This window comes from Actinia tenebrosa, unplaced genomic scaffold (genome assembly GCF_029948245.1).
Source record: "Actinia tenebrosa isolate PJP-AT-01 unplaced genomic scaffold, QUT_ActTen_1.0 PGA_scaffold8__29_contigs__length_14323225, whole genome shotgun sequence".
NCBI classification, from domain to species: domain Eukaryota; kingdom Metazoa; phylum Cnidaria; class Anthozoa; order Actiniaria; family Actiniidae; genus Actinia; species Actinia tenebrosa.
Window position 1 is genome coordinate 656,793 of NW_028292585.1, and position 27,673 is coordinate 684,465.

The window sequence follows — 27,673 nt, forward strand, 5'->3', positions numbered from 1 at the left end:
TATGTTGTACAGTGTTTTATTCATGAGAATAAATGCCTCTATAATATTAAGATATAACTAGCTAAAAACTAGTGTGAGCTGCGTCGGTGTTTCTAATGAAACAGTAATGATGAAAAGGTAAATTATACACCGTGAAAAGATGAAGAAACTTACTGACGTTTCGGACGCTAGTCCTTCGTCGGAGTAATATTATGTATGCACCCTACATGAAGTACAGTGTTTTATTCATGAGACTAAATGCCTTCTATAATATTATGTATGCACCCTACATGAAGTACAGTGTTTTATTCATGAGACTAAATGCCTTCTATAATATTATGTATGCACCCTACATGAAGAGTACCTTGCTGCCAAGACCTCGCAATCTAGTCTGAATTCTAAAATATCCCACTTTAACTTGAACGTAATCTGTTATAAATATCTACCATAATGTTATGATGTTATGTTGTATGTGTAATGATACTAATTTAATCCAAAACCAAAAGTGACTGCTGGGGTATGACGTAATTTTTGCGGCTTGCACAATGCTAAGCCTGTCTGATAATAAAGCACTAAGTCTACACGTATGGAGTGAACATGTATAAGAATGAGGAGTAATGCTGAGGTACGGTAGTAAAAGAAGTAAGCCGGTAAATGTCGCCGAGTTTAAAGTGCACCTAAACCCTGATGCATTCCTAAAGAGTGACTGAAAAGACCTTCAAGTCTAGTATTCAAGGTATTCATGCATGAATATTGAATGGTCTGCTAGTGAATTGCGTTTACGTTCGTAATCGTGATGTATAACATAGGCAATTCAATCACATATCATAAATCACTGGTTATAATATATATACATATTTCAAGGTGAATAGGTGGAAGCAAAGCCCTTTGCTACGTGAATAATCATGAGCACAAAATATCCTAGTAACTTCCTACTTCACATCAACATCGAGGTTGTCAATGCCAAGTTCCACGGTCTGGACATGTTCGTTACCAGTCTCTTCGAGTATGTCGGTTGTAGACTGGGCTGTACCCAATCGGAACGCCCCAGGTATCCCGTCGTCATAGCAGGCGTTGTTGACATTACGTGCTCGTGTTCTCCTTTCTTCCTTTTCTTGGTTTGTTTTAATGCGTAAAGTTGCATTACGACTTATGTCTCTGCACGAAGAAATGAAATGAAAAGTGTATCGTAACGAAAGATGGAAAACAATGGGGCACCTTAAACTTTATATTCTCGATTTTCACATCCCCTTTGCATCTTTGGGGCGTAACCAGAGGGTTAAACCCCACTTATTTTGCTGAAGACTGATCAGACAATGTTGAAAATACCTTGTTTGGTATCCAAAGATAAAATGAAGAAGTAAAAAAACAGAAAAAGATAGAAGATTGTAGACGTTTAAGGTAAATTTTAAACATTTTTTCGTAAGTCAATAGAATTTTCTGTAAGACCAAAACTCTTCATGATCTATACACGCAAAAAATAACTTGAATAAACTGATAATCAGTATTGTACAGATAAAAGCAGGTATAGTATAAACTCAATTAAGAAACCTTTCAATTTGGGACAGTTTTTTGATTGGTTACCCGTCAAAAACGCAAGGCATTATGGGGATGTGAAATTCGAGAAAATGATGATAAGAGAGGAATCATATAACACTACACTGAACTTGCATATTGATTTCTAGAGATACGAATACACGGACGGACGGACGACAGACAAACAGACAAACAGATAGGCAAAAGGATGGGCAAACGGCTGTGAGACAGACAGACAGACACACACACACACAGAGTAACACACAGACAGATATACTCACAGACAGAAAGAAACAAACACACACACACACACAGACAGACAGAAAGAAACAAAAAGACAGACATTCAGACAGATATATAAATAGGCAGACATACAGACAAACAAAAAGACAGAACAAAACAGATAGACTTAGACCGAAAATTTTAAAACTAAATCAACAAGTTTCCTTACCTTCTGATAAGTACACCAACAATACAAATAAATAGCACACCAGCCAATGACACACCGATAATAACGTAAATATTCAACTTTTCTGGCTTTTTCTTGATCGAAGGTTCTTCTCTCTTATTCAAAGTAATGCTACTAATGGTTCTATTCAAAGATTTCTCGATGTCCGCCTTAGCAGATTGTACGATTTCCAACAGTGTTCCACCCTCTATGGAATCTCCTGATGTAGAAACGACTTCAGGAGAAAACTCCACGTAGAAAGCAATGACAGCAGCGAGATCACGTGATCTAAGGTTGATTTGCTTTGGAAAATCGGGCAGCAAATGAACCTGGTCAGCGGTGTAGAGAATGTAGTCTAAAGCTCGTCTGAAAAATAATCCCCAGGGAAAACCTCATTCAAGAACTGAGTAGTATATCTTTCTTTATGCCTAGCAACCTCTCTCCCTTGCATGTGGAGGAAGCTCTCTCATCTTTTTAAGTACTAAATATGTCTTATATTAAACGAGAATGGCTAGCTACTGATACATAGAGGTAAAAAGAGGGTACCTTTCGCGTTTTCGGTCTTCTTTACATTCTTCATCTTTAGAAGCACAGAATGAAGTCACAGCCTTAGCAACTGAACGTTTGAATTTGTTTTCGACCTGTTCGTTCCACTGGAAAACAACACAATAAGGAAAATTAGACGAAAAAATAAGTAAAACGATAGTGGTTCAAGCGATGTAAACAAGAGAACAAGTCAGAGTTCGTACAATTTTATCATAGGTTAATACGCCATGGCAGTACCTCGTTCCCATATAACCACGGAAACCCTTAACAGCTTAAACCTCTTTCCTTTACTGTATTTTCTATAGTTTTCTATTAGTTGCTGTGGTGCTGTTGCTGTCGTGTGGCTTTCTAAAATTTCATAGCTGAGGCGCACAGCTTCAAACCAACCGACAATCTTTAGGTTAAATATACTTACTTCAGCGATGTTTAGCTCTTTCACCGTTATTTGAACTGCATTGTCTTTCTGGCTGTCAGTTGGGGGTTTTGGTGTTGGAGCGGGTCCGGGCGAGGGGGTTGTAGCTCCAGGTAGAATTTCTGACATATATTATACAAAAAAAGTTAGTCGTACTACTAGCCCATGTTGTAAAAAGGATATTACAAACTACGGCACACGGCATGGTCACGGCACGGTCACGGATTGATTAGGCGTTGAACGCTCAGCCAATGAAAGAGCACCAATATTCCTTGTCAAATCAAAATTGTTGCAAAGTTAAGCCCGCGAGATTTTTGCCCCCAAGATATTTACAGCCATACCAAGGCTGAGTAAGAAGGCAAATCAAGCTAGTTATACCACGTCTTATCCTTTGTTCAACCATACCTATACAGGTTTCTTCTTTCTTTCCTCTTCACGTTTCCAAAACAATAGTTTAAAAAACAACATCTAGGGTGCTCGAGGTCAGGCGAGTCAGTGCATCATTTATTCACAGATCGAGCACACCTTTTCCATTACATGGTGTTTAAGTTATTCATGTCATTCTCATAATTTATGCTTCATACATTGACGCAGATCAAATTATTATCCTAGTTTACACGAGTTTTCTTCCATACCTCTACACGTGTTGTTTGTCGTCAAGTACAACCCGGGCCCACAGACACATTTGTACGAGCCAGCGGTATTCAGACAGATTAGTGAAGGATCTGGACATTGATAAGTCAAATCCATACATTCGTCCACGTCTAGGTAACAATAAAGATATGATTTTACGATTCATCTATTTTTTTTTTAAATTAAGCAAAAATATAATAATGACGAAGGGAGGATTTAGGGGTAGTCCAACGGGGCCAAGGGAGACGCTCCCCCCTCCCTTCCCCTCCCCCCCCCCCCCCCCCCGCCACATCTTAAGTGGTGTGGTCCACCCTTTCTTACGGCCCACCCTAATTTTGATTCCTGGATCCGCCCCTGATGACGTAGTCACATCACATGATCACTCACCAACACACGTGACACCATCGTTATCCATCCTGAACCCCTTCTTGCACGAGCAATTGTAGCTACCCTCAGTATTATGACAGTATTGATTACAACGATATTTTCTTGTGCTGCACTCGTCAATATCTAGAGAAAAATTGTCATGTCAGTTTTCAAAATGTCTCAGTCGTCTCGTGATTATTTTAAAGAGTTGTCCTCACCTGCGCATGTCTTTTGATCATCCATTAACTTGTATCCCTGCTGACATGCGCATCGTTGTTGTCCGTCCTTTATGTAGCAAATGTGTTTGCAGCCATGGTCGCTATTTGCACACTCTTGCTTGGCTGAAGACATTTTAAAAACGTCTTTATTACGAGGGAAATCTTGTTTTTAAACAACAAACGAACGCTGAGGGAGGGAGGGAAGGAGGGAGGGAGGGAGGGAGGGAGGGAGGGAGGGAGGGAGGGAGGGAGGGAGTGAGGGAGATAGGGATGGATGGAAGAATAGAAGGATGGATGGGCGGGTCAGATGCAGGGATGAATGGATAAATGGAGGGAGGATGAGACGAAGGGCAGGAGGGAGGGAAGGAAAGAAGGAAGGAAGAAAGAAACGAAGGAAGAAAGGAACGAAGAATGAATGGACGGATGCGGTTTTTTAACTTACCAACACACTTCTTTGAATCCTTTGGATCGACTTTGAAACCAGCATCACATTCACAAGTGTACCCTCCATCAGTATTTGTACATTTCTGCATACAGTCACTTGAAGGGTAACACTCATCAATATCTGAAAGAGCAAGGAAACATTCTTATCGAAACGACCAGAGAAAACGCCTAAATGAGTATCAAATCTATTCACATACCGTTACATGTCTTTTGGTCAATGCTCAGTCGGTATCCATGGTTACAGTCACAAACGAACGATCCTGGAGTATTGACACAGATCTGACTGCAGTCATCATTACCACCCTCACACTCGTCAAGATCTACAATGAATTTTATATGAGCATTTTTTGTATCGTGCAAATAGCTTCGAGCCATCTCCTTATTTCAATTCATCGATTTCGTCACTAACCTAAGCATTTTGCACCATCGCCGGTGAAGCCATGAGGACAAGGCCCACATCGGTAACCAAACACATCCTCAGGGGGAGGGAGGTCAGTACATTTGACACCCGGGTAACATGGGTTAAGATTCGCTTGACATGCATCGAGGTCATTCTCACAGAATCTTCCCGTGTAACCATGGATACAAGTACACGGCATTATGAAGAATGTGTCGTTGGTTGAGTCTGCAAATACGTTGTTACTGGAATCTGGAGAGCAGTATCCACCATTGTGACATGCGCACACGTGTACCTCTGGCCTCAGTAAAGCTACAGCACCTTTGTCGTCCATTACAGTAACTTCAAATTTAATCTAGGAAATAAAAGTGTGCGATAGTAAATCGAATGAAAACAATTGCCGCCATGTTGTAAGAAAAAATAAAGCCAGTTAGTTTTGACCCCCATTTATACTATTATCCTTCTTTTCAGAAATTTGATTGATTGATTTAGATTTGATCGAGCCTCGTTAACTTTCATGTATCTTCACATGCGTACTGAAGGAATGACACGTGGTTTGAAATACCACTCTTGCAAAACCGGAACAGTACAGCGTAAAACTGAAAAATACTCAAATAAAATACCTTGTCCATTGTAACCTTCCAGGAGATAACAACGCTACCTCCAGAGGTTGTGTTAGTATCCAGAGTCTCAGGAAGTATACCGCTGACATAAAAAGTGAGTGGATCGCCGTCGTCATCCTTAGCAAAAATCTCTATCCGTGCAGTTGTATTGATCTTCACGTACAAGGCCAAAGAGTCGTTGAAAAACATCGGTACAGAGTTTTCTAGTTACAAGATAAGAAGTATTTAACGGGTCGATTAAAGGCAATGGCATGTGATTTAAAATAGAGAAATGGTCATTATCTAGGCAATTAAATTTTGAGCCATATCGATGTTTACGTAACTCAAGTGTTATTGGTGAAAAGAGAAATAATACTAAAGAGAAAAAATAATATGTGACTCTTAAAAAACTGTATCAATAGACCAAATTCAAAACTCGCACTGATGTGAGGCTTAAGTTGTGAACAAAGGGATCTGGCGTGATTCAAAAGTCACGAATCACGCCAGATTCCTTTGTTCACAACTTAAGCCTCACATCGGTGCGAGTTTTGAATTTGGTCTATTCATCCCCAGCTGACTAACTTACTCAGTGCCTCGGAATCGTTCTTGAAATTTGAACCGACTATCTTTGTACTCGTTCCCACGGTTACATCATTAGTCAAGGCTGCGTCGAACAGGCAGTTCACGTCACCTTCACATTTCGCTAGAGCTTCTTGTTTTAGAGTTTCGTTGGCGAATGTGAAGTCCTCAATAAACATTGGTTCAAAAGACTTGTTGGAAAATGTGTTGATGCTTTCTCCTTCCTTGTAGGTGAAGAGTGAAGTGCTTTCTGTCACTTGCCCTGAAATTACAGAAAGTGGAAATGAATTTGTAAACAACGACATATTTTTAATAGATCTTACATCTTTCTGGATTAGACCTCCTCGGCTCGGGCGTAATGTTTTCCCATTTCAGACCAGGTTTAATGTGACTCCAATCACATTAGGTGTACCAATAAATCTTGTACAGTCTTAAACTCAACTATTTATTCACTCAAGGGTTTATCCTGTTACAGCAGTAGAAGTAATCTTTTAGTTGTAGACGAAATAGTAGTCGGTTTTCTGAATAAATTAAATACAAATTATTACACATTGCGCAAAGTAAACAAACAAACAAAAAAAAAGAAAGGACGAAAGAAATTACAAATTAAAACCTACCAGACTGTACGAATCCATCCGTATGGATATAAAGAAATACTGATAATAAACAACAATATTGAGTCCTGCAAACTCGACTCGCACGAGTTCAAATATTCACTTATACTAAACCCGAACGTGATGTCACGTGACCTTTATATCACGTGCACCGGATCCGGATATGACTCGGTAGCCACATGTCATTCCCTAGTGATAATAAAATTCTTTGGTTTGAGTTGTATCCATATTCGTGTCTTCTCATGTGCAACCGAGCGCAACCGTTAAACAAAGAAATGATACACTACGGAATGACACGTGGTCTGAAATCGAAAAGCATTGCACTCGAGCCGAGGAGGTCTATTTGCTTCAGTGACCAAAAAAGAATGGCTCCAAGTTAATGTTGGATTTATTAAGATACATTGAATGTATGAACTCCTCAAGTTCAATCTTGACTTGGACCTACATTTTTGACCAAATTCAGAATGTAACATCCTGCCAGTCGCGTTGGTCGGTAGGACACGACCGGTCGGCGTTGTCAGGTCATCTTCAGGATCATCATTCCAAACACCCAGTAAACCACGAGTTTTGTTCTTAAATCTCTCTGGAGCAGCAAGAAGGATGGCCAAGGAGTCTTTGACATCAGTCATCTTGACTGAGATCCCACAAGGGAAGAGTACAGTGATGGAGGTGTTGTCAGGTCGAGATAAAGCAACGGAGGCATTGTAACGAGTAGTTGTATTGGTCAAAGTGGAATGGTCTATTATTGTACCATTTACCAATACTTCTAGACCTGGAGACAATATGAAAATATAGTATAATCCTGAATATTATTGAACTCAATTCTCCGATATTAAAAGATGACAATTGGGTTTCTTCACAAACAACATATTCAGTTATCATAGCTTTTTCACTGTAGCCAGCCATAATCTAACTCAAGACCGCTACAATGCAAGTAGCATGGTAGCATGGTATTGTTTAAGGTTTGCTATCCAATTTCTATTGTCTACCAAAATCTTTATTCTTCATTTCCTGAACCTGGCTTGGCCGACTAAACTAACCTTCATCAGATTTAAGGTTCACTTGCACTGCACTTGATCCTGCCTGTCTTGCAACGGCTGAAACAAACACAGTAGCTTTCCCTCCACCCTCGACCAGCTTGGTTCGAGCTTGAAGCTGGAACAACCCGTTTCTTATGTCTGCCATGATGTATTCGCCAAGACCATTGAAGGTATAGTTCAGGCCATCTAACGTTACGAAATGAGGATCGCCCCACAACCAACCTTTGATCAAAAGAAAGTATTTCTAGTTAGCCTTTAGTTTATTAGTCGCATGCTCTGACTACGCCATTTAAATAAGTCATCAACTTACTCCACTCGGTTTCCTGGTATTTCTTACAGTCATCAGATGGTCTTTTCTTGTAAAATAACTTGCACTGACTTGAAAATGTACAGCATAGTCTAATAGCAGACGTGTCAGTTTTAGGAAAAATCGGATATCCTCCTCCAGGATACCCTTTGACCAATGCTCCTTCAAAGTAACAGCACTTCTGTTCCCATCCCCCATTGGAAGGGAAGATAGAGTTTGCACAAATAAAGGGCCATCCATATGGTTCCATTCTAAATCGTTCGTCCCATGAAGCTTGTCTGTATGTACATGGACAGGGTTCGAGGTGTTCAGTGTACCGTCTATGATCAGGTGCGGATTTCAACCATTCCTTGCACTTGTCTTTCTTTTCTTTATTGCGCGGAAGCGCTGTTTCTACTCGGAAAAACCATTTTCCAGGCTGCAAGTCCTCTTCATAATATTTTTTAATATTGTCAGTTATCCTGACTGTTTTACCAGGTATTGAATTAACTTTAACTATTCCCGTTTCTCCGGATCTGGAAAAAATGAAAGAAAAATGAAATGAAGTAAGGAAGAAAGGAAGGGAAGAAAACGAGAAAGGGAGGATAGATGGATGAATAAAAAGATGGGAGAGGAAAGGGAGGGAGGAAGGGAAGAAGAAGAGGAGGAAGGGAGGATGAATAGATGAATGAAAGGATGGGAGGGAAATAGGAAGGGAGGATGAGAAGAAGAAGAGAAAAAGAGAGTGGGTGAGCGAATGAAAGGATGGCAGGGGAAGAGGGAGAGAAGGATGGATTAAGTATTTTTGCTTACCCCAAGACATGATAGTATTCATGTTTCTTCTCGCCACCATTTAAACCGACCACAGGAAGCCCACGATAATAGGTGAAATGTTCGTAATACTTCCTGAAAGAGAAATTAATCAAAGAACCACAGGTATGGACCTTTCTCACGAGGCAGCCATGTTGACTGGAGCAAAACATTTTCCCCCACGAAACCTCACGGGTTCACATTCAAGCAAGCGTTTCAGGACGATCTTACTCGGGTTTAAACAAAGGTTTTTACTGTCATGTAAATAAACATGGCTCCGTGTTATCAACGTCCATTATGCTTGGTTTAGTAAGGCAAAAATGGAAAGCAGTATATTGGACTAGTGAGCATAACTAGAATTGATGTTTGCTATAATACAAGGCACCCTTTAACTAATTAGCAATTAGTTCTCCAGCCCGAATGAATTGTTTTATTCAAATCCAACTAGAGTGATTTTTATACACCTGTGAAATACATTTTAACGTATTTTGTACTATTTCGCTCTAACTCCTTTGTTTTCTATTGTTTAAATCTGGCTATTACCATCTAATAAGTAAATTTTGTTTCACGGGTTAATGAAAACCACTCTAGTCGTTCAAATATATAGATTCAAACAAGTTTTCAAATTATAGTTAAATTTATTGTTTTGGTTTTCAAAGCCAGCACTTTTCGCTACTAATAGGCTATAACTTAAAGCCTAGTAGTATAGCTCATCCAATCAGAACACAGCATTGATGATAGGGCACTGGATATATTTCACTTATATGTCATGAATACTTACTCCAGTGTTGGTGCGGACCACTGTATTCCATTAGAAGGGTAGTTATACATTACGAAAGAGCACACTCCGTCCGTTATGAGCACGACTTGAAATGTGTTGTTCTAGGAGAAAAATTCGTGGTCACTTTTTGAGCAAATTTCGTATAGCTGTGAAGTCTAATGGAGAGGAAGTGCGGTGACCGTGCCGTGTCCAAACATTGCGAGCTGATGAGCAGTGACCTCACTTGCTGTGTCTGGTTTATTGTACTACGCTTGGCAAACGACCCAGTTTCGTATGTTTAAAACTATTCTAGTTTATATCAGCGATGATTTATAGCACGAAAAAAACTTAGTAGACCTCTATAACTGGAGCAAAATGTTGTCACATTTCAGACCAGGCGTCATTCCCGAGAGTATCATTTTTTTGTTTGTTTAAAGGATGAGCACGAGAAGACACATGAATATGGATGCAACGCAAACAAAGAATCTTATTCTCAAGAGAATGAGATGTAGTCTGAAATGGGAAAACATTATGCCAAAGATAAAGAGGTGTATTTACACTGCTGTGTTCAAGCATTACCAGGTCGGAAGGCAAATGGTGAGCATTAGGTGGTCGAAGGTTAACCCACGTCACGACCAAAACCCATTTTGCATCAAAGTCTTCATTTGGCTTTTGATGATTTTCATTGTTCTCGTAAAGTCCTTGTACATCCATGTGAAAGGTCTTCACATCATACGTGGCTTGCTGCAGTATTGCCTTGGATCTCTCATCATTACTGTTGTCGTAAGCTTGGTAGAACACTTTAGAGATGTTGTGGATTACAAACGGATCTTCTACATCAGTAAGAGCCCAGTAAGGTGCAATGATGGCTGTTTTATTGTACGCCCAATCACGTTCACTAAATCTGTGTGACCAGCGGACGAGTTGCGGCGTCTCGAACAACAAAGCACCGTTGCGACAAATCTGTAAGCGGAAATACCCTCGGCTCAACAAACAAAAAAACTTTATGACTGTAGTGTGAAAGATTTGAGTAAATCATGGCATGGATGGAGAGAATACAACATAGGATTTTTACCTTTACCCAGAAAAAAAAAACACATCAAACTCTACATATTTTCCGTCATTTTTGTTTTGTTTTGTCCCCTGGCAAGGCGGCCGCCGTATCATCGAATTAATCCACCTTATTTTTTCATTTAGAGCCTTTTATCACGCTTCACTAACAAAGGAGAACAACACCAAAGAAGAAATACAAAAGCAAACAAGCGTGATGAGGGGCGGGAAAACAGACTCGAGGTTCCGGCGAGGCGCGCCCCATTCACGTATTCAAGACTGACATTATATACCAAAAAGGATTATCATAATCATTACTCACGTGGACCATATGATGCCTTTTGTTATAAAACTGCATCCCATCATCAGGAATATCAATGCGGAAACATTGTGTGGAGAAATCCCGTGTGTTTGGAACCATTTTGTCCCTGACATCATCCCCATAACGATATATCGTTGAACCTAACACAGAAAATGTACTTGTAATTTTTGGGATGGATTGCATTTTGAAAACGTTTTTTCAACCTAACCCTGAAGTAGCCTCTGGGCTGATTCGGGGGCTGATCTAAGCCAGGGTAAGGCACGCTTAACAAATATATCAAACTCTGAAACAAATCTGTGTTGAACAAAATCAGAGCGCGGCTAACTCAAATTTGAAATTTATCTTGTTAATGTTTTCGGAGGGAGATAAGCCAGGTAAAGAAGAATCTCCATCCACAAGAGACGCCGAGTCAAGAAATCTAACCCGATACCCCACAGGTGAAAAGTGAGCAGCAGTAAGGGGGACTCGCGGAGCGCCGGCAGAGGCAAAATAGACCCCCGGCCCCCCCTGGGCTTTTTCGGGTTTGACGAGGCCCTACAGGGGGTCTTGCGCGATCCGTCGGCAGCGCGAAAAGTCCCTTACTGCTGCTGTGTTGGGTACCGTAAACGGAGGTAAAAATATCTTATAAATATACGATGCACGAATGTAAGAAGTTCGTTAACGACTTTTGCATAATTTGTCTAAGACCTTAGTAGAGTGTACAGAATCCCATTGTTTCGGCAACCACTTTCGGCTACCTTTTTTTGTGTTCGCAACCGCGGAGTGTATGGATCGTCACTGCCTCCCAAAAGAGTGTATGCGTTTCCCGAAAGATGGGAGAGGACGATTCGTTCCCCGCCGCGGCAAAGAATGTCGACAACGAAGTTAAATCTTTGTTAAGTATGTGTGGAAACTATTTCGAAAGGTGTCTCAGAATGTCGACAACGAAGTTAAATCTTTGTTAAGTATGTGTGGAAACTACCTAGCATTGCGTGTCCCAAAAGAGTGTCAGAATGTCGACAATTAGGTTAAATCTTTGTTAAGGATGTAAATGGAGGCTAGGACTGCTTGTTGTGTCACTCTACTACCTTTTTTGTCCAAAAGATGTGCGTGCCCACTGCGCTGGCACCAGAAATGTCCGTGGTGCGAAATGCCTCTCCATGGTAGCAAGGGCCCCAAAACGAGTCCTCGTAGCAAGGGCGCGCGGGAAAATCCATAGTAGTAGCCAAAAACCTTCTGCTCCTAGATATAGACATGGACTCCCAAAAGAGTATTTCGGTTACATTGCAAGAAATGGGCATACGTGCAAAGAGCAGAGTGTTGGCGCATTTGCTGCTGGACAATGCATGCGACGGGAACTTGCTGCCGGACATATCCAAATGCGACTACCTACGCAACAACGAAGGTACTACCAGTTTGCAGCCGCTGGAAGGATTGCCGCCATTCGTAGACGACATATTCGTATATGGTTTCGTTGCGGAAGAGAATTTGTATGGCAAGAAGCTGCTCTGCAGAAATGCAAAGACAATAGTTGCGCAGATATCTACGGCAGCAACAGTGGCATTTGGTGGGTTTCTGCCCACGAGTATCGTACATACCTGCAAGCAGGGAAAGATCGTAGAAAACATCGCAAAGATAGAAGAGCGCTCCAATGCCAAAGGCAAATGGTATGGAATACACAACACAGATCCTGCTGGATACTTCGTGGCCAAAGTAGACACTTCGGAGCTGCAAATAGAAGATGTCGGGGAAAACGTACGCAAATTCTCCATGGCTTTGTATGGGCAAGGATATGGCATCTACTCCGTGGACTACACACAGGATTTCTCCGGTACTTTGGACAGAGCTGCATTGGTGCGCAGACTGCGGCAAATGGGCTACAAAGAACAAGGAGAAGTTGGTTGGCGCGAAGGTACCATTTTGGACAATACGCATGCCGTCGGGAACCATGTTTGTACTTGGATGGAAGACGGAAAGAGAACCAAAATATACAACAAGATAGTGTCGAACTTCGAGGCCGGAGAAGTGCAAAACCCAGTAGGAGCAAAGTTGGCAGAGTACGTGGATTGTCCCAACGACCATTTGCGTAGGACTTTCCTACGCCCAGACGTGCAAAAAAGAGGATGCACTAGGGTAGAAATATCCATCTATGGCAAAGATTTCTCCAAATCCCACACCAATGCCATCGCGGAAACACTAGAACCTTTGCAGGACATATTCGTAGTACAGCCGCCAAAGAATATGTGGTTGGCACTTGCGGAACATTTGGACAGGTGCTTGTGTATTTGCTGCGAGGAGACGAAAGAAATATTCCTAGCTTGGTACTGTAATTTGGAAACCAGACGCATAGCCGGAGTGCGAGTTCGTGGCAGCGACAAATGGGAACAATGTGTACTTTGGACCATAGCAGAGTTTGGCCTGCGCAAATGCCCCATATTTCGCATAGATGTGCTTGGTATGGAACCTGTGGAAATAGCTCCGCTGCGCTGCTACACAAAAAACTCGCCTACGGTATTGGCGGAGTCCAAATTCCCCACCCGAGTGCATACAAATGCCCCTGCCATTGCCACAATGCTGCCTCCGACGGAACACGTAGAGTGGATATGGCGTACGAAGAAGGCGCAAAGAATAGGAGTAGAAAAGAGTCTCTTCGGAATACTGGAAGTACCTACGGACCGCAGGATATCCTTTCTGTCTAAAAGAAAGCGGCAGCAGCGCTTGGAAGACATACGAGACGATTTGGAAGGCGACGAGTGGGTAGAAGCCACGCAGAGATACCACGCAGAGCTGTCGGAACAAAAGCAGAACATCCTGCGGCAAAAAGAAGAAGACAGGCGAAAGATAGAAGAAGAGTTGGAAAAGTACGAAAAGCTGTTGGATAGGATTTCCAAAAGAACAGACAATCTGCGTAGATTGTTCTTTGGAAAAGAAAGCTCGTTTGGTCCAGAGACGCCCAGAGCCAAAGTGCATAGGATGGACCAAATACCCGCAGGAGACTACAAAATACTAGGATATGCGATCCCCAGAGACTTGGATGCTGGCTGGTCGGCAAGGGGGCACCGAGTAGTATTGCGGAGGAATAGAGAAACGTCTGTGGCATGGGCCACGGAAGCCCTATTGGAGGCATTTGCAGCTGGAAAGTTCGAAGCAAACGGCAACATACGCACTGCCATACCAGGAGAAGAAATATTGCTAGAGTGGAAAAATGGCATAGCAACTGTCTTCGTACCGGAAGGACCAGGCTTGGACACATACCACGAGTTGGCCAGAAAAATAGACCACAAAATGCCGCAGAATCCAGGAAAGCTACTGAAAGTCGTAGCGCCACCGAACAAAGAATGCGCGCAGGCGCTGCGCATGCAGCCGGGCAAATACCAATGCTGGCGCTACGCCAAAACCACCTACAGAAAAAAAGAAAGGACAATCCTGTTTCTCTCCGAAAAATGCTCGGAGTGCGTATTGGAGGGCTGCACGGTAGAACATGCAACCACTCCGGTATGGGGACACTTTCTGGAGGAGCAGAAAATAGACTGGACGTCTCCACCACCGCTATACTGCAAGATTGGTAGAGAAAAGACCACCAAGGCAAAGAAGAAAGACAGACTGGCGCACGTCTCTACTCCGGAATCCTAGGCCTGCAAAGGGTGTCGATTTGGTAGACACCCTTTCTACTCCATCTCCGGAATCCTAGAATTTCTCTGCGGCTCCGCTGGATGTCTGTAGTAGACAACTTTGGGTGGTTGCATGCGCGCCCAAACGACAGCAGCAATGCCCAAGACGGCAAATAGCACATTGCCGGCTATTTGCCAGTCTATTTTTGTGGATATTTCCTCCACTTCGTCCTCGAAGGAATCCTCTTCGGGTTCCATTTTGGCTAGCAATTCCTCCTTTGCGTCTCGGAGTTCTTCTCTAGCTTTTTGGAGATCGTCCAAGACTATAGCAAAGGAATCCTGCACTTCCAGAAAATGTTTCTGCAGATCCGTGGTTGGTGGCTTTTCGGGTATTGCAACCTCTACGCCATTTTCTTTTTCTATCCTGCGTATTTTGGGTATTCCTATACCGTATTTCCTAGCTACCTTCTGCAGCCCCATACCATTCTTTCGGTCTTCCAAAAGGTCTGCGATCTCCTCTTCGGATAGTATCTTTGGCGTGGCCATATATATCTACAACCACATGTTTTTTGTGTCTAGACACCTATGGATCCATAGGGTATTCCATGGACAAACACTATAGATCCATATGGTAGATACCTGTTTGTCCACAGATATAGCATGTATTTGTACATAGCTACGGGTATAGCTGCATACATGCTGGGAAAACAGCGGACAATACAAATACTTTTGGAAATTTTGGAAGGTCTCTACCGAGCGCAAAAGACTTTGCAAGGAATTCGTATACCGGGCTACGTAGCGACTTTGGCGCAACTACCACGAAATAGATAGAGGGTGTCGAAGGTTTTTGGCTACTACTACGATCGTTCCTCTCTTCCTGCATAGTAGAAGCGCCCTGTTTCGGGGCCCTTGCTATCCCACGGACATTCCTGGGGGCCCTTTCTGGTTCAGTGGGCACGCACATCTTTTGGACAAAAAAGGTAGTAGAGTGACACAACAAGCAGTCCTAGCCTCCATTTACATCCTTAACAAAGATTTAACCTAATTGTCGACATTCTGACACTCTTTTGGGACACGCAATGCTAGGTAGTTTCCACACATACTTAACAAAGATTTAACTTCGTTGTCGACATTCTGAGACACCTTTCGAAATAGTTTCCACACATACTTAACAAAGATTTAACTTCGTTGTCGACATTCTTTGCCGCGGCGGGGAACGAATCGTCCTCTCCCATCTTTCGGGAAACGCATACACTCTTTTGGGAGGCAGTGACGATCCATACACTCCGCGGTTGCGAACACAAAAAAAGGTAGCCGAAAGTGGTTGCCGAAACAATGGGATTCTGTACACTCTACTAAGGTCTTAGACAAATTATGCAAAAGTCGTTAACGAACTTCTTACATTCGTGCATCGTATATTTATAAGATATTTTTACCTCCGTTTACGGTACCCAACACAGCAGCAGTAAGGGACTTTTCGCGCTGCCGACGGATCGCGCAAGACCCCCTGTAGGGCCTCGTCAAACCCGAAAAAGCCCAGGGGGGGCCGGGGGTCTATTTTGCCTCTGCCGGCGCTCCGCGAGTCCCCCTTACTGCTGCTAAAGTGAGAACCGTAATTCGTAATGGAAAAACACTACGTCCAGTCGGACTTTGTCTACAACATACCTTGCATTCTTGGAGGTTCAGTAGTTGTTGGAGTGGAAGTAACTGCAACAGTTATAATTTTTCAAATTAATCTTATTGCCCATGCTGGTGCTTTAATTCATAACTTATAGAAAATACCTGTCATAACTCACGCTTTCCGACTGGTTGCTGGAGCGTGCTATATTAGAGCATATATAATACGAGTGGCGTTTTTCTTTCCGGATTCTCAACCTTTCATATATACCCAATGATGCTGTCATGTTTTCTCCCCAGGGTAGTACCTCTATCAGGTGGAGAATCCCGTATAATCCCCTATATGGAGTAGTACCCCTGGGGGATTTGTAGCACTGATGTGTGAGCGCGTATTTTCTCTTTCTTCAAGATTTCAAGATGTATATTATTATCTTTTCACCTCTTTGCATTAAAAAAACCGACTTTTTTTAACCCCGAGACAGAGTATTGAAGTCGAAGAATGTTTTTACATCTTCATTTTACGCCTACCTTTTGGTTGAGGTAATTTGAATTTACTCCTAGTCCCAAAGTATACTTTTCCATCGATCGTGCGGAACAGTAAGAAAACAGTGTATTCTTCGAATCCTTGTTCTAATCCTGTTAGTACTGCCTTGGTTGTATTGGTTACAGAAGCCTTCCACACCATATCGTTATAAACATCTCCGCTATACAACACCACGTATTCAATGATATCCTCGTTAATTTTCGGTTTTAACCATTGAAGAGTACTGTTGTATATAACTCCATTTGTAGCACTGTTAAGAACTGGAAGAAAGAAAATAGATGGTCAATAAATAAAAGTAAAGTCACAATAGTCAAAAAACCCGCCCAACAATTGAACCCACGTATTCATCCATCCACCCACCCAACAAGTAAACCTACCCATCCATCCATCAACCCACCCAACAAGTGAACCCACTCATCCATCCATCCACCCACCCAATAAGTAAACCCACTCATCCATCCATCAACCCACCCAACAATTGAACCCACCCATCCATCCATCCACCCACCCAATAAGTAAACCCACTCATCCATCCATCAACCCACCCATCAAGTGAACTTACCCATTCATCAACGCATCCAACTAAATAAACCATTCTGCCATGCCATCCAACCAACTAACACATCCACCAAATGAACCAATCAACTGAGCAAAACAGATAACTACTCATTCCACTCATCAAATACAAAACTTCTTGTACATACATGTAACTTTTACTTGCATCTTAATCGTCACCACGAACACCCGGGCATGGAAACCATTCTCTTCCAATCCCCCATCACTCTTGAGTTTTAGGATTGCTGATTGACTCGTTAATCTAACCGCGAAAGGATCTTGCTTTCCACAAAATCTTTGAATAGATTTTCCATTGGATTGATTGACTGAGACATAGTCACTGAAATTCAAAGCGGGAACAAAACAAAATAAATTAAAAAGTACAAGATAAAAATTGTAAGCTGTATTGCTGCAGTAAATATTTTGTTTAAGTCAATTAATTGTGGCCAATACCTCACATGCACCTAGAAATACTTTTAGTAGAGTGCAATAAATAAGAAAAGTAGTCTTTGCCTCTTACCTGCATGTTGTTGTTTTCTCCAGTTGAAAATCATCAAATACTATATACAATTTTTCGTTTCCCCCAATAGTAGAACGAATGTCCCATGTACAATCAACGTTACTTGGGTACTGGTAAGGGTAATGAGGACTGGTGAATGTCCATGTCAAATGACTTTTACTTGCAAATTCAGAATCCTTACATTCTTTAAAGAAAAGAATAAAAAATCAAATATTTTAAAATCAAAAGGACAAACGAATAAGATTTTAATGTTGCTACACAGGTTACAAAGTCTAGAAAAACGAAACTGAAGGTGTTTATAGGTTTCCTACTAAAATTAACTCTCGTGAGATGAGATACATTTTTATCGTTGGTTTGGTGTTACCTTAAGTCTAAACGAGTTGTTTTAGATCTATTTTCATAATTACGCGACCCATATAGTCAACTAACAAAACATTCTAAAACGTCTAGGTTTTTGGCTTCTGCTAATAAAGAAATACTGAATCAGACCGTCGTTTGCTATCATAAATACTGCGCACAACTGTGACAACTGGAGACTCTATTGGCTACCGAGGCAAGGAGATGTTTATCATGGTTTTCAAATTTTAACGAGAAAAGATACCTGAGGTTAACGCTTGTTTATTGGAATATTGCAACATTACTGAGTTTCATTCGACTGATAAATATCAGTATGATAGAATTCTATTGGATACCGAGGCAAGGAGATGTTTATCATGGTTATCAAATTTTAACGAGAAAAGATACCTGAGGTTAACGCTTGTTTATTGGAATATTGCAACATTACTGAGTTTCATTCGACTGATAAATATCAGTATGATATAATTCTATTGAAACCTTGCGCATGCGAGATTCAGCTGATGAACCTTCCGCACGAGACAGGAAATGACGTAAAGTGAAAACCAGTAGTTTGAAAAATATGCAAGACATACCCGTGACAGCAAAGACTGCTTTACTCTTGGTGCCCACCCCAGATGTAACACCGGCCATCTCAATACGATATTGTGTAACTGGCTCCAGGTTTTTCAGAACGGCTTTGAAATCGTACTTGCCAGCCGTCTCATTAGAATAACCATCAGAGGTCCATGCCTTTTTATAATAGATAACATATGATTGAATCTGACCATGCCGCGCATGCTCACGTATTGGTAGCCAGGTGACCGTTATTTTATTGCCTATTACCATTGCTGTTACGTTCTGTGGTCCTTCACTAGGGACTAGAGAACAAAACAACCAAATTAAAACTGATATAGACCCCTTGCATTTTACTCAAAGCAGCTCAATTTGAAGGACAAAACCAAAAGAATTTCAATCTCCTGCGAATAGTCCCCTTCACAGTTCCCTGCGCCATCTCGAAAGGTAGCCGTGCCGTTGCATCGAAACGAGACTACCGGTGAGCTTGGAATGATAGAGACCTTTTTTAACACCTTGGACAATTATTCACATGTCTCGATCATTGTAAGCTCACCGTTCGTCTCGCTTCGATGCAAAGGCACGGCTACCTTTCAAGATGGCGCAGGGAACTGTGAAAGGGACTATTGGAAACCTATTGTTAGGTCCTCTAAATTGAGATGCATTCCGACCATTTGCAAGTGGTCTAAAGGATGGCACAACTGAAAAAGGATGTCCTGAAAGACTCAACTCACCATCCTCTTTAGTTCTCACGCTTGTACTTTGACTTCGTCTGTAGTCGCCGAAACTTGAGATATTTCCATTTGTGCTTATTGCGACCTGCACGGTATAGTTGGTGTACTTCATTAACCCAGTCACTACCAAAGAGTTCTGGGATATATTGGTGGTAAATACTGTAGCATTAAGAGGTAGGCCATCTGGCACACATATGATGAGGTACTCAGTAACAGGGGAGTTGACAGATGATTGAGGATAAGGACCCCATTGTACTGTTATGGCTGTCGAATTAATGGGTTGTGCTGAGACTCCATTCCATTGCGGAATAACTGGAACTAAGACAAAACTACAAAGTTTATCATGATAACGTGAGTGTCTTACTTTTACTTACATTCTTACCACTATTACCACTAATACTGTTACAACCGCCTCTGCCGCCTCCGACACCACCACCAACTACCACTAATACTGTCACAACCGCCTCTGCCGCCTCCGACACCACCACCAACTACCACTAATACTGTCACCACCGCCTCTGCCGCCTCCGACACTATGACCAACACTATTGCTAAAACCACTATAGAAATATCCTCCCATACACACATAAGCAAGACCACGAGTACACCTCTCCACTAACGACAACCCATTTCTGATATCTTGTTAAATTTTTAACTTATCCATTTACTTACTTTTAGTGAGGTCGTCCTCGAAGATAAAATATCGAGCTTTAAATCCAACCCATCTAGACGCAGCTCTCTCTGAGAAGAACCTGAGTTTAGCAGAACCTTGAGACACCCACGTGAAGAATCGCTTAACTCCACACTCTTGACCAACTTCCTTTCCGTCGTCGTTTTCAAATGACAAAGAAAATTTTCTACAAGACAAAGACATGTCTATAAGCAGAGGCATACCCAGGTTATTTGAAAGGATTGTGGGCTCTTACGTTCAAAGTTAGTCGTATCAAATTCTGCATTTTTGGCATTTCGTCCATCTAAATTTTGGGATTATACAAAATAGACCTTGTTCACTGTTTTCCCATTTCAAACCCTTTATAATCATTTGGCTTTGTTTAACGGTTGCACATGAGAAGACACATTAATATGGATACAACTCAAACAAATAATCTTATACTCAAGAGAATGATACGTGGTCTCAATGGGCAAAACAGTACGCTCAAGTGGATTTGGTCCATTATCATTGAGAGGATTGCAACCTCCTCATCCTACCCATTCGATCAGCCTTTGTCTAGGTATAAAATATTCATAAACAAGGCAGAGAAGTTTTTCTTCAAAATACAAGTGTCAAACTAAGAAGTGGTAATACGAAACTGGTGGGGAGAGAGGGTGTGAGAGAGAGGGACGAGAGGTAGTGTGTGTCGTCTGAAAGTTTGAAGAAAACGATAGATTATAATTTTCTTTAAATGTCAAAACTAGATCATTTAAAACGCACATCGGCGTCAACAAAGAAATTTAAGAATCTCGGCCAAAAATATACTCACGAGCATCGAGCACTTATCGGTATACTGAGGTGTTCCACTATTACAACAATGACACCAGATGAAGAAGGAGCCGTGAAGTTCCACTGACATTTTGAGTTCCAGTAAATACGGGTTGGATATCCAGGGCTTGTTAGTGTTCCACTCCTATCATTAATGGATTTGCCACAGCCTTAAGGTAAAAAGCCATTGATTTTAAAAAGGTGTCCTTAATTTTCAAAAACCCTATTACACTTATTGAAAAGAAATTAGCCCAATTATTTCATTACAAAGTAAATGACTAAGGATAAGCGAACGCCATGAAAAGGATCGAGGCTGGTCCGATCTGGTCTAAACTGGGTTTCTTATTAAAATACTTCTAAATTTTAATTGGGATTTGCTAGAACACAGTTGAATTTTGCTTGATTACTAATGTAAGTATTTTCAAATAATGTTCATTATGACTTTTATAACCGAATGGAAACGCCCGAATATTTCTTTTCCATGATTTTTTGAATTTGATCTATTGTGTAACCTTAACAAAATGAGCATAGAAACTACTAGAAGTAAATATTGATAAGAAGAAAAAAAAACCCGAGAAAATCTTACCTCCTTTGTTTCCACAGTAGCGCATGTAACATGCAGGGGTACTATGCAGTTGATAAACATAAAATCTACCACATTTGCGAACTTTAATGGTAACTTTCCACCTACAGCAATCTTCGAACCAGTGGAAGCAGACAGTTCTCATGACGATGCCATCTTGGACCAAAGGGTGTGTTCCATCCATCCAACCAGGCGAGGCTGTACCGCACCTACGCTTATCGACGCATGATGTAGCAATTTGTGTGCCAGCCTCTCCCCAAAAACGATACCACTTAGGAATGGCCATGAGATGTCGATCACAGTAGTTATTCCCTGGAGCACCTTGAGCTCGTGTCCATGATGTCAAATTATTATAATAATGGCATTCTAAAAAGAACAAGAAAGGTGCTGATCATGATTTAATCTCGTAAATTCATGAGCTTTCTACTCAACGAGATCACAATGACTACAGTCACGCTTTCTTGGCTTTGTAAATCTTGTCATTCGTGACTGCAATAAATAGTCTGTAGACCCCTTGAAGCACTTTGGAATGCAGCTCAATCTGGGGGACTAAACAATAGGTTCCAATTCTCAGGAGATTAGAATTCTTTAGTTTTGTCCCCCAGATTGAGCTGCTTTGACGTCACATGCAAGGGATCTATAGTAATATACATCAGGACTGATTCCCTTGCTTTCCTCTAGTATTCCCCCTTTTCTTTCTGGGCACTGGTATAAGGTAGCTTCGGTCCGGTTTACATGAAGGTAGGTTGTCCCTACTGCTAGGGAAAACGCTTTTATTTCTGGTGTTCACTTGCAAACAAAAGAAAACAATTTCCCCTAACATCGGGGTTACCATACCCATTCATAAAAAAGGTCCATTATTAAAGCATTTCATATACATTATTTTAAGGGTGCAGAATTATTTCCTTGCGTTGTAAATATAATGTGCAAAATGCTATCTGGGAAATAAAAGATCTTGAAGAAACACATTACGTGAAAATATTAGCTCAACGATTCAATATTAGAATTCTATCCTAAATCAAGAAAAGAAAGGATACAGCATGGCTCACAAAAGGAAATCTTTTCTTACCTCCTTTGAATGTCGTTATGTTCAACTTTGCACTCCCATATAATGATAATGATATGTTATTTCTTTCAATTAATGCCACTACTTGTAACTCGTACTCTGTTCCTCCAGTCAGCCCAGCTATTGTGATGTTGGCAGCGTCAGGTTTTGTAAGTACGTACGAAGTGCTGTGTAGATAGTCAAGTGGCTTGTACAACACGACGTATCCGTAAATATTTTGATCAGGTTTCAAGGCAGAACTATTTAGATGTGTCCAAGATACTTGAATTGCAGATTTACTTTTGACATGACCATTGATATTCCACTGACTTGTTGTGGGAGCTGAAATGACAATGTAAGAAAATATCATTAACTGGTTTGTCCAGTTCTGTATCCGTTGGCCCTCCGCTAGAATAAATGATAAAAAAGAGAGACATCCAATATGTATACGTACCATTATCCAGACTTTCTGTAATCACGGCAAATCGAAGCTTAAATCCTGACATTTTATTCCAGTACACTGATTCGTACTGGATTTTTGTTTGCAATGAAGTTCTCTTAGTGACAAACAAGTAAAATGGATCTCTCTTGCGACAAAAGGTGTGTCTTTCGTTTTCCGCAACAATGGTTAGATTATTAGACCTATTTCAAAAACAATAGAAACCGTCAAACAGGAAAAGATAATTAAGCAATTTGTTTTAGGAAGAAAGCTTTGAAACTGTCCAACTTATATAGCTTCATATTAACGAACTTTTCAAGTGACAACTAACCAATTTTCAGCCTTTATTTCTAGGGTGCACAACAATTCTTAGAACTTAGAACACTCCAGTTTCCAGAGATTAGCCTCGAATTTGAGTAGAATATTGATATGTTTTCCAGTAAATGTCTGTGGAATGGCAAAGAGTGTGACTGTGTTGTTAAAGTTGTGCATTCTTTACTCAGCGTTTACTTAATATTTTTGAACATTTTGACGCTAATCAAAAATGGGCCTAACCCCAGTAAATGAGTTTGTAATCAAGGAATGCAGCAGCGGTATTCCTGCTGTGGGATCTTTGGGATAAAACTTACGAACAGCCTTCGAAACTGAGTGTCATGTCTTCAAAGTACAGCAGTATGTTCCCAACAAATGGTGACTTGATGGTCCATTGACAGGTGATTGGCTCCATGTAGTTGGGATATCCTGGGCTGGTTATCTGGCCTGTCAGATTAGTGATATCACCACCACATTCTGTGAGAACATTAATTAAAGTATGATCGATTCAGATTTAAAAACCATGTTTACCAAGATGGTTTGTTCCATGACGTTATAGTAAGGTGTTCCTGGCTCCAGTGGAGCTGTTACAAAGAAATGTCCATGCACCATGAAAACCTTCTTGAACCCTGATGTAAACAAATCCCTTAGACTATGTATTGCAGGAGGGGTTTTTCATGTCGACATGAATTAAAAATGTAGATGTTAATTAAATTCTTTTAAATCTTTCGTTATTTGATACCAACAAAGTCAAGCAATAAATAAATGGCGGCCATGTTGGTGGTATTTGCAAAGCAAGGTAATGAGGAATCAAACACTGCCAACGCACATGGACGGGATGAAGTAAAAAATGAAGAACAAAAATAAAGTGGAGCGGTTTTGTATAAATGGGAAACGTACGGTATGTCATACGTACGCAGTACAACATACCGAAACATTTAAGTGGCTTTCTAATTTCTAACCAATCATAACGCGTGGTTACAGTTTCGCCGTTAACATAAGATACAGTACAGCTGCAGTACACCTACTATTATGCTGCATAGTTTCCCATTCCATTCATACAAAAACTGCTTTATACGGCCTAAAAATCATCGACTACCTCGCTAACCATTTTAGAGTCTTAAGGAATACCGTACGTTTCCCACCTGCCATATATTAAACCTAATGCAGCGATTTTCATCACTCAGTAAACTGAACTTACTTGAAGGATTATTTAAAGGACCTGCAAAGATAATCAAAAACGAAAGTTAACTCGTACGTAAGTTGTCATGTTCCAAGTTAAGACTACCGTTTAACTAGGGTATTTTGATCACCTTCTATATGTAACATATGAAGGGCTGCATGCGAGTTAGATAACTCATGGGTAATTTGTAAAAGGACCTATCGTATTATGAAACAACAAATCGAGGCAGTACCACAATAGATTAATTCTATTGTTTGACACTCAAAGGTTCTTTTGGTCCATGTGAACGAGTGCTAATCCTGTGAAAGGGACTATTGTAGGATTTATTTGTAGGTGCACAGGAGCTGCTGCGCGCCCTGATTTTGGGGAATAACTGTAGTCTAACAGCCAATCAGAAAAGAAGGTTTGAACAATGGATGACAATTTCTGACTTTTTCCAGGGTTTTACCCCCAAAGTGTTTGAGCATGATAGCCTACCTTTTCCGTTTCCACAGTACCTTCCTGGACATACTGGTACTGAAGGCAACTCGTAGATGTAGAAACCATTGCACTTTCGAATCCAGATATTCACTACATAATAACAACAGTCTGCACTCCAGTGAAAACAAACTCGACGGCGAGCAAGAGTTAAATTGCCAGTAGGATGAGAACCATTTAACCATCCCTGAAGAACAGTTGAACAGCGGAATATAGGAACACAAGATGATGCCATTTTATCTCCGGCGTCCCCGGTGAAACGATACCAACCAGCAGTAAAATTACCATAATCGCCGCGATCGCAAAATCGTTGTTCAATATTTACAGCTCTTTGTGCGCGGTCTGGGCTGCTTAGATTTTTATAATTGCTGCATTCTGAAATTACGGAAAAACGAATAAATAAATCTTGAATTATATTATCGTCCTTTCCTCTCTCCTTCCCTTCGTCTTTCATCCCTCCCACCTTCCCTTGCTTTGTCATTCCCTCCATCTTAGTAAAGAGTAAATCAAAACATTTAGCAGCCCTCTGATATGTTAGAGACGTCGTCATGATGATTGCCAGCCTTCAAAGATTGAGACGCGAATATCTCCCCCGTCCTTAGAAGATAACATGTAAAAAAATCCAGAGGAAAGATGATTATTCTGTTTGTAGCTTTTTTAGCAAGACTCACTGATTTCTAGGGAAGAAATTATTGCGACCTTTATCCACCTTCGTATATCAATCCCCATGCTTTAAGGTTATTCTATTTTTAAGCCAAGCCGGGCTCCATGAATTAGATAGAATTCGGGCGAAATCCCTTCTAATTCTAACCCTATACCCAGAATGCCTTTAAGGGATAAAGATCATCAGTTGCCATGCCCAATTGGTCACGACTCAGGTACCTCTTAGATGTCATTTTCAAAATTTCCAACGAGCTTCCGAACCCTTTTATATATAGGAGACCCCCCGTCCCGCCCAATGGAGACGGGAACATAACTACACTAACCATGACCCGATGGAATGTCACTGCCTGATCTGCTACTCATTCCTTCTGGTAGAACTTTACTTCCGTGCGCTTTGTGCTTGTCTCCAGGAGTGACAGTTAATTCAGAAGTTTCAGCTAAGTCTTCAGCGTTGCCATTTTTGTTTACTTTTTGCGCCACAGTCACTGAAATGACAAAAGAGAGTTATGTTTGAAGTAAAGTTCAACAACATAACATTCTTGTGTTCCTAAGGGCATTAATGCTGGCTAGCAGCTGCTTTATAAGAAAGAAATTAGATTTTATGAAAGATAGCACAAGCCAAGATAATCTACGAAATCTCAGTCTTTTTTCACGCAGGTGTATAAAGACTTTTTCCACTCTTCAACCAGTAAAAAACAATGTTCTTTGAAGGCGACAAATTAGTTGTAGTATGTTTGGTTTTATTCAAATATTATTACGAAAATATTAATTTTTTCTCCAGTTACGAAAAAAAAAAACAATTTCTCTTAATTTTTCCTAGGTTTTGGAGAAAATTGTACCTAGTCGGAGCAGATGCAAATATACAGATCTGCTAATTTATTTATCAAAGCCTTTAATTATCAGTTGCAACGTTTAGACTCGTCTCAGTAGAATCGAGCAGCGTGACATGACTGCTATCCAAAGTACATCATATTTTGATGAGCGTTGACGAAAAAGTTTTAGAAAGCGCAATATAATCTTTATATAATGTGAAATACTTTTTTTTCAAGAAGTATGATTTCGTAGTGTTCTGTAGTCTTGGGTAAGGAATGAAGCTTATACTTCCGTGTGTAATTTGGATTCCGTTACGTCATTATTTTCCCCTCCTGGTTTATCGGAATACCACATCTTGTTCTACGCCACAGATGTAATCGGGCTAAATTCCTAACTGTATTTTTTTAATGGTTTGATCCAAGCTGTTTTCAGGGCTAAGACCATTTTTTTCCTATCGCTCGTAAGTGGAACTCTTGAACAATGATAAAAGCTAAATAACAAGACTATAATCCTGTATAAGGCTGCGGAAATCAAACCTAATACTAACTTCAAAATTATCTTACCTTGCAATGATAGAAGCACTGCAAAGGCGACAGGAACTACGAGAAACTGTGTCACCAACATCTTGGAACAGTTTTGTTATTTTGAAACAATTATCAGAATGACGAAAGTCCATATAGCGGGGAGACTGCTTGGTCAAATGTGTCACAAATTGCTCCGAGTTGGATGGTATGAGATTAAAGTTGACAGCAGACGAAGACCATGACGTGACCTACTAATGCTATTTCATTACACAGGATGTTATTAGCAAGCCAAGGGAATCAAACTGCATTGCGATTGGATAACAGTATTGCGCGCAGTCCAAAGGTAACACTGCTCGAATCCAACCTCAATGTGACCAAACTAACAAGCTAGTGTCACATTTATTAAGGAAGATTTTGTTCGGTTACTGAACAGGAATAAATTAAAAGCGCTAATACTGTTATACTAATAGGAATTATGTTTACCAGGGTGGTTTGTTGACGTTATAGTAAGATCCTCATGGTGCCAGTGAAGTTGTAACAAAGACTTGTCTATGAACCATGGAGACCTTCTTGGATGCTTATGTAAACAAAGCCCTTAGACAATCGTAGTGTTTTGACAAAGAAGGGCTTTTTCGTGTTGACA

At 40.9% G+C, this 27,673-nt stretch overlaps 1 protein-coding gene and 1 long non-coding RNA gene across 2 annotated transcripts; both read right to left on the minus strand.

The window, feature by feature from the left end:
- LOC116303577 (uncharacterized) lies at positions 1–27,668 on the minus strand. The gene is made up of 35 exons (XM_089040677.1): positions 27,070–27,668; positions 26,017–26,178; positions 25,031–25,405; positions 24,572–24,592; positions 23,688–23,847; positions 23,074–23,261; positions 22,644–22,961; positions 21,578–21,940; positions 20,993–21,161; positions 20,184–20,368; positions 19,512–19,829; positions 18,798–19,082; positions 17,869–18,052; positions 17,498–17,688; positions 16,778–17,053; positions 16,298–16,339; positions 11,043–11,182; positions 10,250–10,633; positions 9,692–9,792; positions 8,914–9,006; positions 8,125–8,636; positions 7,815–8,036; positions 7,220–7,546; positions 6,168–6,422; positions 5,603–5,805; positions 4,992–5,334; positions 4,780–4,902; positions 4,581–4,703; positions 4,139–4,261; positions 3,942–4,064; positions 3,557–3,685; positions 2,925–3,043; positions 2,510–2,616; positions 1,967–2,329; positions 1–1,137 (listed from the first exon to the last, which is right to left on the minus strand). Exons 1-35 carry the CDS (start codon positions 27,128–27,130, stop codon positions 912–914), a joined length of 7,314 nt encoding a protein of 2,437 aa, XP_088896803.1. The 5' UTR covers positions 27,131–27,668; the 3' UTR covers positions 1–911.
- LOC116303582 (uncharacterized) lies at positions 6,592–6,948 on the minus strand. The gene is made up of 2 exons (XR_004197974.2): positions 6,778–6,948; positions 6,592–6,681 (listed from the first exon to the last, which is right to left on the minus strand). It is a non-coding gene; the product is annotated as an uncharacterized LOC116303582 (long non-coding RNA).
- Positions 27,669–27,673: the final 5 nt, after the last annotated feature.

Coding starts and splice junctions, on each gene's coding strand:
- LOC116303577 (XM_089040677.1), bottom strand. CDS start 27,130: ATGTTGGTGACACAGTTTCTCGTAGTTCCTGTCGCCTTTGCAGTGCTT. Junction 4,065..4,138: donor TGATCAAAAGACATGCGCAG/GTGAGGACAACT, acceptor ATTTTTCTCTAG/ATATTGACGAGTGCAGCACA. Junction 3,044..3,556: donor GACAAACAACACGTGTAGAG/GTATGGAAGAAA, acceptor AATATATGTCAG/AAATTCTACCTGGAGCTACA.